The sequence below is a fragment of the Athene cunicularia genome (genome assembly GCF_003259725.1).
Source record: "Athene cunicularia isolate RWA chromosome 7 unlocalized genomic scaffold, athCun1 chr7_part1, whole genome shotgun sequence".
NCBI lineage: Eukaryota > Metazoa > Chordata > Aves > Strigiformes > Strigidae > Athene > Athene cunicularia.
This window is the reverse complement of record NW_020799107.1, coordinates 11,745,567-11,756,781: the sequence shown is the minus strand read 5'-3', so window position 1 is coordinate 11,756,781 and position 11,215 is coordinate 11,745,567. Positions and strand designations below refer to the sequence as shown.

At 59.9% G+C, this 11,215-nt stretch overlaps 2 protein-coding genes across 5 annotated transcripts in view; one reads left to right on the top strand and one right to left on the bottom strand.

Annotated features, from left to right (window-relative positions):
• Positions 1 to 5,488, top strand: SLC19A1 (solute carrier family 19 member 1). 3 transcript variants are annotated; one of them, XM_026852721.1, is made up of 6 exons: positions 1 to 17; positions 2,248 to 2,558; positions 3,286 to 4,033; positions 4,316 to 4,508; positions 4,589 to 4,730; positions 4,825 to 5,488. In XM_026852721.1, exons 2-6 carry the CDS (start codon positions 2,382 to 2,384, stop codon positions 5,008 to 5,010), a joined length of 1,446 nt encoding a protein of 481 aa, XP_026708522.1. In that variant the 5' UTR covers positions 1 to 17; positions 2,248 to 2,381; the 3' UTR covers positions 5,011 to 5,488. The 3 variants fall into 3 exon arrangements, with proteins under 3 accessions (XP_026708522.1, XP_026708524.1, XP_026708523.1); XM_026852722.1 differs by lacking the exon at positions 1 to 17 and adding an exon at positions 1,380 to 2,177; XM_026852723.1 differs by lacking the exon at positions 1 to 17 and having other exon boundaries at positions 1,374 to 2,558; positions 4,316 to 4,494; positions 4,825 to 4,941.
• Positions 5,489 to 5,617: 129 nt separating this feature from the next.
• COL18A1 (collagen type XVIII alpha 1 chain) overlaps positions 5,618 to 11,215 on the bottom strand; it is a 19,069-nt gene continuing 13,471 nt past the window's right edge. For both annotated transcript variants that reach the window (XM_026852719.1, XM_026852720.1), the window contains exons 23-42: positions 11,055 to 11,084; positions 10,919 to 10,945; positions 10,669 to 10,731; positions 10,512 to 10,586; positions 10,383 to 10,418; positions 10,218 to 10,271; positions 9,888 to 9,962; positions 9,606 to 9,677; positions 9,348 to 9,390; positions 9,141 to 9,203; positions 9,009 to 9,052; positions 8,779 to 8,901; positions 8,538 to 8,682; positions 8,348 to 8,421; positions 8,138 to 8,266; positions 7,927 to 7,962; positions 7,362 to 7,634; positions 7,080 to 7,277; positions 6,764 to 6,879; positions 5,618 to 6,673 (exon numbers count right to left, since the gene is read on the bottom strand). In XM_026852719.1, coding sequence (XP_026708520.1) covers positions 6,460 to 6,673; positions 6,764 to 6,879; positions 7,080 to 7,277; positions 7,362 to 7,634; positions 7,927 to 7,962; positions 8,138 to 8,266; positions 8,348 to 8,421; positions 8,538 to 8,682; positions 8,779 to 8,901; positions 9,009 to 9,052; positions 9,141 to 9,203; positions 9,348 to 9,390; positions 9,606 to 9,677; positions 9,888 to 9,962; positions 10,218 to 10,271; positions 10,383 to 10,418; positions 10,512 to 10,586; positions 10,669 to 10,731; positions 10,919 to 10,945; positions 11,055 to 11,084 — 1,890 coding nt within the window. In that variant the 3' untranslated portion in view covers positions 5,618 to 6,459. The remainder of the gene's footprint in view (positions 6,674 to 6,763; positions 6,880 to 7,079; positions 7,278 to 7,361; positions 7,635 to 7,926; positions 7,963 to 8,137; positions 8,267 to 8,347; positions 8,422 to 8,537; positions 8,683 to 8,778; positions 8,902 to 9,008; positions 9,053 to 9,140; positions 9,204 to 9,347; positions 9,391 to 9,605; positions 9,678 to 9,887; positions 9,963 to 10,217; positions 10,272 to 10,382; positions 10,419 to 10,511; positions 10,587 to 10,668; positions 10,732 to 10,918; positions 10,946 to 11,054; positions 11,085 to 11,215) is intronic.

The window sequence follows — 11,215 nt, the reverse complement described above, 5'->3', positions numbered from 1 at the left end:
TGCGCGCCACCCCCCAGGTACGGTCCGGGCTGCGGGGGGTACGGGGTGCTGGGGTGCTCCCGGTGCTGAGGTACCTGGGTACCGGCGATGTGGGGTGTCCCTGGGGTGCCCGGGGTACCGGGGAGTGGGGTGTCCCGGGGTACCTGTGTTGCCCACACGGTGGGCACGGGTCTACTTTAGGGAGCTTCCCTCCCTGTTTTGGGGAAGGTGCCCTAAGGGGCTCGCACACCCCCATCTCCTGCCCGCTTGTCAGCTCCCTACAAAATTCATCGTGCTTCGGTGACCTAGATTCTGTGCCATCAACATGTGGCTGCATCCCCTCCAGGGCTGTCCCCTCCGGACCTCACTGGCCGTGGCTCCCCGGAGAGCTGTGCCTGAGCTCATGGCCCTCAGCACCCGTGGCCCTGGGTTGACAACTGTGTAGCGTGACCATGATCCCTCGTCAAGGTCATGCTACTATAACCCGGAGATAACCAGGTTCACACGGTGATAACCGCCTGTGCTCTGCTCCCTTCCTCTGCCTGGTTTGCACCAGGGCAGAGGGACAATAGCTCCGAGATGGGAGCATCCCTTGGGACTTGTGCCTGCTCACCTTGAGCGGTGGCAGCTCCCTGGATGGTCAGATGGGTTTGAGGCTCGGGTCCCTGCATGTGTGGGAATGCACATGCCAGGCAGTAGAGGAGCCTGGTGCTCCTGGGGACAGTGGCACCGAGGCAGATGCATGGATCTGCATCCTGAGTTTTGTGCAGATGGTTTCCTTTGGGCCAGTCATGAGCACATGTATCCATCCTGGATAGACACGAAGGGAAGTGGGGAGCATCTGCTTCCAAAAAATGTTTGGAGCAGAGAGTGGAAAACAGCCCCCTGGGGTCCCAGCATACATGGCGAGGGGCTGCCTCGCAGAGGTGATGATCGCTCACATCCACAGCCCGACGTGGAGACAAGCGGGTAATGGGGCATAGTCCAGGCAGTCACGGCTGGCAGGGGTCCAGGGCAGGCATGGCACAGTGCTTGGGTGGGTGTTGGGGGGGGGGCTGTAGCACTTGCCCCTTGCCCTTCCTGGCACAGTGGGAGGGCTGTGGAGCTCCATCCAGCACTCAAACCGGCACCAGGTCTGGGCAATAGCTGGCTGGCAGTGAGTGAGCCCTGAATCCCTGCCTCCTTTCCCAGGGACCTATTTGAGAGGTACGAGCCGTTTATCCAGCTGTGAGCTCCAGGATGTGTGTGTTCTGGCGATGCTCAGGCACCAGTGCTGAAATCCCATAGGATTGCCCCATTTGCCGCCTGTGTTATCAGGGGCTGGGAGGGGGTTCTTCAGAGGTGAGCCGCCCAGCCTCGCCACGCAGAATGGGGGGATGTGGGGGGCACGAACTGGGACCATGGACTTCTTTTTTATTGACCGTGATTTGGTGTTCTGCAATTAGCAGGATAATCAGGTTTCTAGACCTTGCTCCTGCAGCCTGGATTGGCACACGTGGATTTTTATGGCTCGAAAAGCGCCGTCCGTGACTTATGGGAGTGAGGAGCACTGAGAGGACGCCTGGGCCAGGCCTTATTCCTTCCTGCCCTCATCCCGTGACTGCTAATCGGGCCTCCCCGGCGCTGCCAGGTTTCCTATGTCCAAACCTCAGGATTTGAGCATTTAATCCCCCTCTGGACCATGAACCTCATGGCATTTTTCATTTTCCCCAGGCTGGGCGATGCCACCTGAACATCGTGTCCTGCTGGGGGAGAGCCGAAGGGCAGTCACTTGCCTGTGGCTCAGCTAAAGTCCTGCCAAGCACCCAACTAATGTATAACATGAGCGGCCCTGCACCCAGTGTGCACATTAACTCGCTTTCACAACCAGTGCAGTCCCCGCAACCGCTGCCATCTTCTCCGGAGCATCCTTGGCACAGGGCGCCTGCATCCCTCTGCCTCCGGGTCTGCAGCACAGCGACTTGGTTCAGAGGGAAGTGTCACTTCTGGGAGGGGTTAAAACCCCACTGACTCTTAAAAGGGAGAAAAAGGAGGTGGTGGGAGCCCAGGATGCCCTGCCGCAGAGCTGGGTGCTTCATGCATCCAGGCTCTTTCACACATGGGATTTACAAATGCCGCCCTAAATGGGCCCCCCCAGCTTTTGCACAGTGAGACATGCAGCTGCTTTTCTTCTTGCAAGAACATCTCCTGGGGAGAAGGTAGTGGTATTTATTTGCCTTGCGATTATGGAGGAATTTGAGCCTGTGCCAAATGCTGCTTTCTCCCCAGAAACCGCAGCGACGTGGCTTTCAATGCATTGGAAAGCGCCTGCGGCCGGAGAGGGGCTGCCTGGCCTGGCAAAGCCCATCTAGCTGACAGTCCTTGGGATAACGCCACTGTCCTGCTGCAGAGCCAGCGGAGCCATGCCTAAGAAGGATGACGACACCAAAAAGCCAGCGTCGGAGACGGTACCAGACCAGCGCTGGAAACTACAGGTCTTCTACCTCTGCTTCTATGGCTTCATGACGCAGGTCCGGCCTGGGGAGAGCTTCATCACCCCGTATCTCCTGGGGCCTGACAAGAACTTCACACAGGCAGAGGTGAGCCGCGAGCAGCCTGTCCCCCCTGATGTCCCCCTTTCTGGACACGGTCACCACCCCAGGGCTGGTCAGAGCATCCTTCTGCAGTCCTGGGGTGTGGAGGGGTGCAGGCGTGCCATGTCCTGAGCGTGTAGTGATGCACGGGATGCTTTTTGGTGGGGAGAAGGTGGTGTGGTATGGGTCTAGCTGGCAGCATGTGCCTGTCTCAGTGGGCTGCATGGTCACTCTGTTTCTTAAGGCCCAGGCTCAGCTTTTCCTGACATAAGACCTTGTGCCCACGTTGGCAACCAATTTGGGGGGGCTATGCCTGACCCCTGCCCAGTTGGGCAGTCAGTGGGATGGTGGGGGGGTGCCGAGCCAGGAGAAGACTCATCCCATCCTACCCACACTGGCATGATGCAGTGGGGAGCACAGGGCTGTGCACTGCCAGGCTGCTGGCAACGATGGGGTTAGGTGAGGAGGGGCCACATGTTGTTGTCCCCAAGAAAGGGACGCTGGCCTTAGTCCCGGCAGGCTGTTGTGTCCGTGGGAACGCTGCATTCCCAGCACGGGAGGGGGCCGAGGCTGAGCCAGGCCCCCATCCGAGCGCACCACAGGCCACATTCCTCCCCGAGGAAGTGCCACGATGGGGGTGAGCAGCTGGTGCCCACCCAAACTGTGTTCCTCCAGGCTGGGGGCAGCCCCAGGGACATGTCCTGTGCTCAGCCCCTCCTTGCATGCATGGCAGGTGACCAACATGATCACGCCAGTGCTGACCTACTCCTACATGGCCGTGCTGGTGCCCATCTTCCTGCTGACAGACTACCTGCGCTACAAGCCGGTACTGGTGCTGCAGAGCCTGAGCCACATCTCCATCTGGCTGCTGCTGGTGTTGGGCACCTCGGTCCTGGCCATGCAGCTGATGGAGTACTTCTACGGTGTCACCATGGCCACCCGCATCGCCTACTCCTCCTACATCTTCTCCCTCGTGACCCCATCACACTACCAGCGTATGGCCAGCTACTCCCGCTCCGCTGTCCTCCTGGGTGTCTTCACCAGCTCAGTGCTGGGCCAGCTCTGCATCACCTTGGGTGGTGTCTCCTTCCTCACCCTCAACTATGTCTCGTTGGGCTTCGTCAGCTTCGGCCTCATCCTCACCATTTTCCTCGAGCAGCCCCAGCGCAGTCTCTTTTTCAACCGGCCTGAGGGGGCTGGTGATGGGGCTGTGCCCACTGAGCTGGACAAGATGGCGAGGGGAGACGTCCAAGGGGGGACGCAGGGCTGGCGGGAGGCAGCGCTGTGCCGCATGCTGCGGGAGGTGGGAGCATTAGCCAGGCAGCCCCAGCTCCAGCTCTGGTCCTTGTGGTGGGTCTTCAACTCAGCCGGTTACTACTTGATGCTGTACTACGTGCAGATCCTCTGGAACGAGATCTACCCCTCCACGGACAACCGCCAGGTGCACAACGGAGGGGTGGACGCTGCCTCCACGCTGCTGGGTAGGCTTGCCTGGGCTGGGAACACCATGGATGCAGGGGGACACCCCCGTCCCGCTGCATCCCCTGGGAATGGCTGGGGACACTGGGGATGCAGGGGGACAACCCCATCCTGCTGCGTCCCTGGGAGTGGTGGTCCTCGTGACATTTTTGGGGATGCAGGGGGAGTTTTGGCAGTGGAGATGAGATGAGAGATGACATGAGATGACATGAGCATTGCTAGGCTGGGGGATGCAAGGTGTTTCCATGCTGGTGAGGTGTTCACATCCTTCATCTCCTCCCCAGGGGCTGGTGCCTCCTTCGCTGCTGGCTACGTGAAGATTCGCTGGACGTTGTGGTCAGAGCTGGTGATTGGGGTGGTGACAGCTTTCCAGGCGGGGCTGCTCCTGCTCATGAACACTACCAGCAACATCTGGCTGTGCTATGCTGCCTACGTCCTCTTCCGTGGTTCCTACCAGTTCCTGGTGCCTGTTGCCATGTGTGTTGTACCCCTGGGGACCTGCTCCCACCTCAGCAGCTGGGCTGGTACCAGGGGTTCACTGGTGGCCTCTTTCCCAGTTTCCAGATCGCTACCTCCCTCTCCAAAGAGCATTGTGCGCTGGTCTTCGGGGTCAACACCTTCTTCGCCACCGTTCTGAAGACCATCATCACCGTCATCGTGGCTGACAAGAGGGGCTTGGGCTTGTCTGTGCATCCCCAGGTAGGGATGGGGGGCATTTAGGTTGGAGGCGGTCCCCTAATGTTGTGGGATGAAGCAGAGACTGCAAGTGTTCGCTCTCTCCACTCTCTTGCAGTTTTATGTGTATTTCGGCTACTTCACGCTGCTGGCGGTTGTCTACCTGCTGTTGGCCGTCGGCGTGGGCATTCGGTACAGTCGCCGCAAGCAGGCGGCAGAGCTGGCCTTGGCCAAGGAGCTGTGCCAGCTCCCTGCTGAGGTGCCAGCACAGAAGAGCACGGAGGCAGGTGCTGTGCAAGCCTGAGCACCGGCACCATGACCACTGTGGCCAGGTCTCAGCTCCATAAGTGAACGTTAGCATCACTGCGTGCGTAGTCTCCTGTCCCACTGCCGGTCCTTGGCACTGGCCTGTTGAGGACACAACCCCTTAGGACCAGTTTTCTGCTTTATGAGGGCTGGGCTGTGCCCCCCACCTCAGCCCCAGATACAACCAGAGCGGGGCAGGATGCCCATGGCTGCTGCTGCCAGGTACCACACAGGGATAGAGATGGGGTCCGGGGTGTCTCTTGGCCCCCAGCTCCCCATCATGGTGCAGAGCCAGGCTACAAGAGGACAACATTTCTTTATTCAGTGCCTTTAGAAAATGGTTTATAGGACACAACTGACAAAAAAAAAAAAAAAATAATTACACAAAATACAGTAGACTGTAAGAAATAGAGACCATGTGACTCGCACAGCTTTTATGGTAATAATTTCCATACAATAATAAAAAGCTAGTTACAGATTTATCTTCTCTTTTTTGTTTTTTAGCACCTTGGATTTGCCCACACCAATTCAAACCAGCTTTGCTGTGCCTTGGCCCTTATTGTGCAGCAAAGGTGGCACGGGGAGGGGGGCGATGGCGGTGCCTGCCCTCGGTACCACTTGTGCTCAACACGCACACGTATGTAAACACATGCCAAGCGCATGCCTGCCCCGTGTCAGAGCCACCCCATCACCCCAGTCCCTGCGCTCACCTGGGTGTAGCTGTCCCTGGGGTGTGGGGGAATGGCCTGGGGTCCCGAGGGTGTGCGGAGGGGCTGAAGGGACCAGACCCTCCCCAGGGTTCATGAGATGCTGGCTGTGAGGCAGAGGTGAAGATGATGATGGGGGACTGGGTGGGATGGTCCTTACCTGGGGAGGACGGAGACCATCTAAGGAGAGCCCTGGCACCACCATGGGACGGTCCCTTGCTGGGGTGGGATGCCAGGGTTTTGGCTGGGAGAAGACCCCGTGGCCCTCAGCAGTGGGGATTTGGGTCCAAACCCGAGCTCCTAGCGAGGACAGTGCGGGGCTGGGTGCGGGGTCGGAGAATCCCCTGCAGGCTTTCCAGGAGGGCAGATTGCATGGCAACGCAAAAATCTCCCAGCCGAGTATCCTCCCACCCAGCCACCCTGAAAAGACCATCTGAGCAGGTGGGGGGATGCAAGCTGAAGTGGTTAAATATTAGGAGTTAGAAGAGAATTGGAGCAAGAGTAGGAGGAGGAATGCAGCTAGCCCATGGCTGCCCTGCCCCAGGTGGGATAAGAGCCCCTGCCAACCCAGGGCAGGGGTGATGGTGATACTCTTTGGCTTCAGGTCTGCAGGAGAAGAAAACCCTGCGGGGCGAGGGCAGGTGCATGGGGAGGGCTGAAGACCGCAGGGATGCCAGGCTACAGGCTGGCTCTGGCTCGACATTCCCTGGGGACATGGGGTATCCAGGGGTGGGAGGGTGTCACTTTTTGGCGGCAGTCATGAAGCTGTTCTCGATGCAGAGGACGATGAAGGCGTGCTGGCAGCTGCTGGCCACCTGCTCCAACAGCTTGCCAGAGCCCAGTGAGGAAGCCTGGCCGGTGACGGCATGCTCCTCTGTCCGCCACGTCTCGCAGTAGCTTTCGGGCAAGCGCCGGCCCTTGGTATCTGAGCCGTGCCAGACACTCTTCTGCGGCCTGGAAAGAGGAAAGGTGGGGTTCTGTCGCTGCCCCCAACAGTCCAGACCCCATCTCCCCTCCTTCCCCATCACTAGATCCTGCACTCACCATCCGGCATCCCGCAGGACATCCCGGCCATCAAAGGAGAGGATGTGGGCACCGGCTCGCAGTGGGGCTCCGGTGCCCGTGAAAAGGGCTTCCCAGTTACTGAAGAGCACTTCATCCTGGTAAGGTGGGGTGGAAAAAGAGGAGGGGGGTGTCTGTCAGCCCTGCTTGCACCCCAAGAGCATCACAGGAACTCTGAGCCCCAGCTGCCTCTGGGGAGGGGACGCTTCACAGGCAATGCCATGTGGATGGATGGGGGATGCTCTGCAGCCCTCAGAGCTCACGAGGTGTCAGAAAGAGGATGGAGATATGCATGTACCCGGAGGTTGACGATGGGCACGGTGGCACGGTCAGCCCTGCGCACGATGCTGTAGAGGTCCTGCAGGCGGGAGGAGAGGAAGGCACGGAAGGTGCCAGCCAGCCCGACCTGCCGGGCTTGCTGGAAGCACTGGAAATCGGCACCCCGAATGCCGCGCATTCCACCACTTAGCGGAGCGTTCAGGGCCACCAGGTGAAGCTGCCAAGGAAGGGACAACAGGGCTTGAGGGACATGACTTTGACCACCATCGTCACCTCCCCTCAGCTGGCATGTGGCACTCACAGCAGGCTGGAAGTCCTGGTGCACGTGGGCAGCCACAGGGGCTGGATCTGGCCGGTGGTGGATGTAGTAGCTATTAAGGAGCTCATGCTGGTGATGAAGCAGGGGTTGCTCGGGCAGGCGATGCTGGTTGGCCACCACTTCATCCCCACGCCAGGGCCGGGCAGTGGGTGGGGGGTTGTGGTTGCGGAGGGGGTGGAGGGGTCCGCGGGGCTGGAGTGGGGGCTGGGGGCCAGCATAGTGGACGCTGGGTGGTTTGTCGTACACCTCATTGTCCTGAGGAGGGAGGGGGAGAAAGGCTGAGTGTTGGTGCTGCCCAAGTGCAGACCGGGATGATGATGATGAAAATGGGGATGGAGATGGTTGGGGATAGGGATGGACATGATTGTAGGTGGGGATGGAGATGGGGATGGAGAAGGTTGGGGGTGGATGGAAATAGGGATGGAGATGGTTGATTATATGGATGGATATGGGGATGGAGAAGGTTGGGATTGGGATGGCTGGGGATGGGATGAGGATGGAGGATGGAGATAGGGATGAGGATGGGCATGGGGGACAGAGAACTCACCAGAGCTGAATTGGGGATCAGAGTGTGTTCCTCCAGCTGCAACAGCATGACACATCATATCCCAGCTGTCCCCCTCTCCTGTTCCTCACACATGAGTGGAGGGACCCCCAAGCATTGCCAAAAGACACCATAGGGCGGTACAGTCTGTACTCCCCTAGGGCCAGGCAGTGCAACCCAAGATGGGGGGCCCCTCCAGCCCCCTCCCACTCACCAGCACTCGTCGGAAACCCCCACGCAGTCGGACATAGAGCTCTTGCCGGTCGGTCAGGAAGACGAGGTTGCCCTCAGGCAGCTCATGCACAGCACTCAGCATCACCTGGTACGTTGGCAGGGTGCGCAGCTACGGGGCAGAGCCCGGAGGATGGCTCAGGGCTTGGCCAGCCAGCCCATGGGCAACCCCCTATCCAGAGCCCTGACTCACCCCCAAGGACATCCCACTGGTGCCTGGTGGTCCAGGGGGTCCCGGTGGTCCAGGGGGTCCAGGAATGCTGATAGCTGGGAGGGTGAGAAGGGTGAGATGGGGTCGGCTGCAGCATGCAGAGGGATATGATGGTGGGTGCAGGGAGTGATGTAAGGGTGACAGGGAGGGATGCAATGGGGCAGGTACTCACCTTGTCTGTGGGGACCTGGGAAGGAGGGTGGACCAGGGGGGCCGGGAGGGCCAGGAGGGCCCTGCCGCCCCTCATATCCGATACCAGGGGGGCCCTGAGGTCCAGGAGGCCCTGGTGGCCCAACAATACTGTCCCCCTTGGGACCCTAGGCAGTTCAAGAGAGCATCCCTGGAGCAAAGCACCTTGGGGATGCTGCCCCTCCCATGCCCCCCCCCTCGCCCCTGTGCCATGGGGTACTCACCGGCAGCCCGGGGTAGCCCTGGGGCCCTGGAGGCCCTGGCAGCCCAGAGACGCTGGGACCGTAGAGCGGAGTGCTGCCCGGCTCACCCTTCTCACCCTTGGGACCTGCATCCCCCTTGTCACCCTGCGGGATGGCACAGCCTTAGAGTGAATGGCTGGGGCACACCCAAGTACCCCAAATCATGCTGGGTACCAGCCCTGTGAGCCGCCACTGGGGGGAAAAGGGCTTACCCGCAGGTTGGCACTGAAGTGACTCGGGTCATAGGGGAAGTGGCCTGTGGAGAGGGAAAGGAGGGGAGAGGAGAGCTGGGATGGGCACGAGCCACCTCCGCCTGTACCTGCCTGTGGGGACCAGTCACCTACCTGGGGGTCCTGGGGCTCCAGCATCGCCTTTCTCTCCCTTTTGTCCTGGAAACTGGTGGAAACCTATGGGGAGCAGCAGAGAGATGCCATCTCAGTGCTGCAGCATTCTAGCCCCAGCTCTAATGGAGGGGGTCTCCCCACCCTGCCCTGCCTTGCTGAGTGTCCCTGAACTGCTCTGAGGCAGCTGTGAGTGAGGCACCCCCTTACCAGGGAAGGCTGGCAGCACAGGATGGCTGGAGTCGCTGAAGGCCTGTGGGGATGCAAAGGAAGTGGCTGCAGAGAGAGTGGCTGCATCCTCAGGCATCCCTCCCTCAATGTGATGCTGATGGTAGCCCCACATGCCAGTCCTGGCCAGGATGCCACCAGAACACCTTCCATCCCCTCCAGCCAGGCAGGGGGCACTGAGGGAGGCACTCTGTCACCAGCCCTTAGCACCCACATCACAGTAACCGTGTTGTTACTCACATTGCTGCTGTCGTATACTATGCTGCCAGGTGGCCCAGGGGGCCCAGGGGGCCCTGGGGGTCCTGGGGGACCCTACGGGGGGGAGAGAAGATGTGTCAGGGAAAGTGGACAGTTCCCATGGGGGACACACTGAGACCATGCCCTGCCCCAGAGGGGCAATCAGTCCCTGAAAGAGGGAGGCATATGCCCTTTGCCAAAGGGATTCGGGTCTCCAGGGAGACCCTCAGTGTGTGTCCCCTACTCTGACAGACCAGCAGCCACAGGGGCTGCAACAGTACTCACCCGCAAGCCCAGCACGCTACTGACATCCACAGGGTCACCCTTGTCTCCCTTCAGCCCATTCATACCAGGACGTCCCTACGGATGAACAGCACAGATGAGCCTCATCCCTGTCTCCCTGCCAACCCCAGGGTGACATCCTGGCGTCATTTCTGATGCCCTGGAGTCACCTCAAACACCCTGGCATTGCCTCCAACATGTTGGCATCACCCCACCCCTTGGGGACACAATAGGGTTTGGGGTTCAACAGGTGCAAGTCGTGCAAATGGGGTGGGGGGATGTGGTGAAGGAGGCGATGGCTGAGGGGACAAACAAACCGGGAGCAGGTCTTACGGGTCTGCCTGGAAAGCCGATCTCTCCCTTCATCCCTGCTCGTCCCTGGGGACCCTAAAGAGGAGAGAAGAGAATGATTGTGCTCGGAGTGGGAGCATATCCTCTACCCTGGATCAGTCCTGGCCCTCCCCATGGGCTCTGAGGACTATGGTGCTGGTGACTTACCGAGGGTCCCACTGGTCCCCGCAGCCCCGGCTCCCCCTGCGGACAGCAGAGAGGGAAAGAGCATCACCACTGGGACCACCTGGCACCTGTCACATAGGGATGCATCCCCAGTTCCTACAACACACCCACCTTTTCTCCTTTCACCTTTGCAGTGACCACGGTCCCATCAGGGCTGATGATGACACCGGGCTCCCCCTTCTCCCCCTGTAAGAGAGGAGGAGGCACAAGGGCAGATGGAAGGACCAGGTGATCACCCCACAGACTGGAGGTGGCCCAGAGCAGTTACCTTCAACCCTGGCGAGCCCTGGGGACCAGATGATCCCCGGTCTCCTTTTGGTCCCACTGGGCCCTGCAGGGAGGAGCACAGAGCCCATGTCAGCCCTGACCCACCAAAGGCAGACCCTGCCTCCATCACCACCACCCCAGCACCGCTGTGGCAAATCACGGCAGGACCAGCAAGCAGAAGTTTCACCAAAGTGTGCCTAGAGCTTTCAGTGGGGCCACCCTTGTGGTCCCCAGCCCTGCCACTGACTCACCGGGAAGCCAGCATGACCCGGTCTGCCCTGCAGAGAGAAGCAGAGATGCTTGTAAGAGCACACCCCCTCTTTCCAAGAAACTGGGTGCCGTCCTGGCACTGCTGAGGGGCTGTGACTAGCAGAGAGGAGCACTTACTTCGGGACCAGGCAAAGCTGCCAAAGACTTCTGGAAAAAGAGAGAAAACAATATTTTTCACCCTGATACTTGCTCTGAAGAGGTCATAGCTCCTGGAGAAGTCTCCCTCAGTCCCCCCACATGATGGGTGCTGGGAAGGCCCTCCCGCCCACCCCCCCAAT

Excerpts from the sequence above, each read along its gene's own strand:
- SLC19A1 (XM_026852721.1), top strand. The coding sequence starts at position 2,382 with ATGCCTAAGAAGGATGACGACACCAAAAAGCCAGCGTCGGAGACGGTA. Across the intron at positions 4,034-4,315 it reads CGCTGCCTCCACGCTGCTGG|GGGCTGGTGCCTCCTTCGCT; the intron begins GTAGGCTTGCCT and ends TCTCCTCCCCAG. Across the intron at positions 4,509-4,588 it reads TTCCTGGTGCCTGTTGCCAT|TTTCCAGATCGCTACCTCCC; the intron begins GTGTGTTGTACC and ends CCTCTTTCCCAG.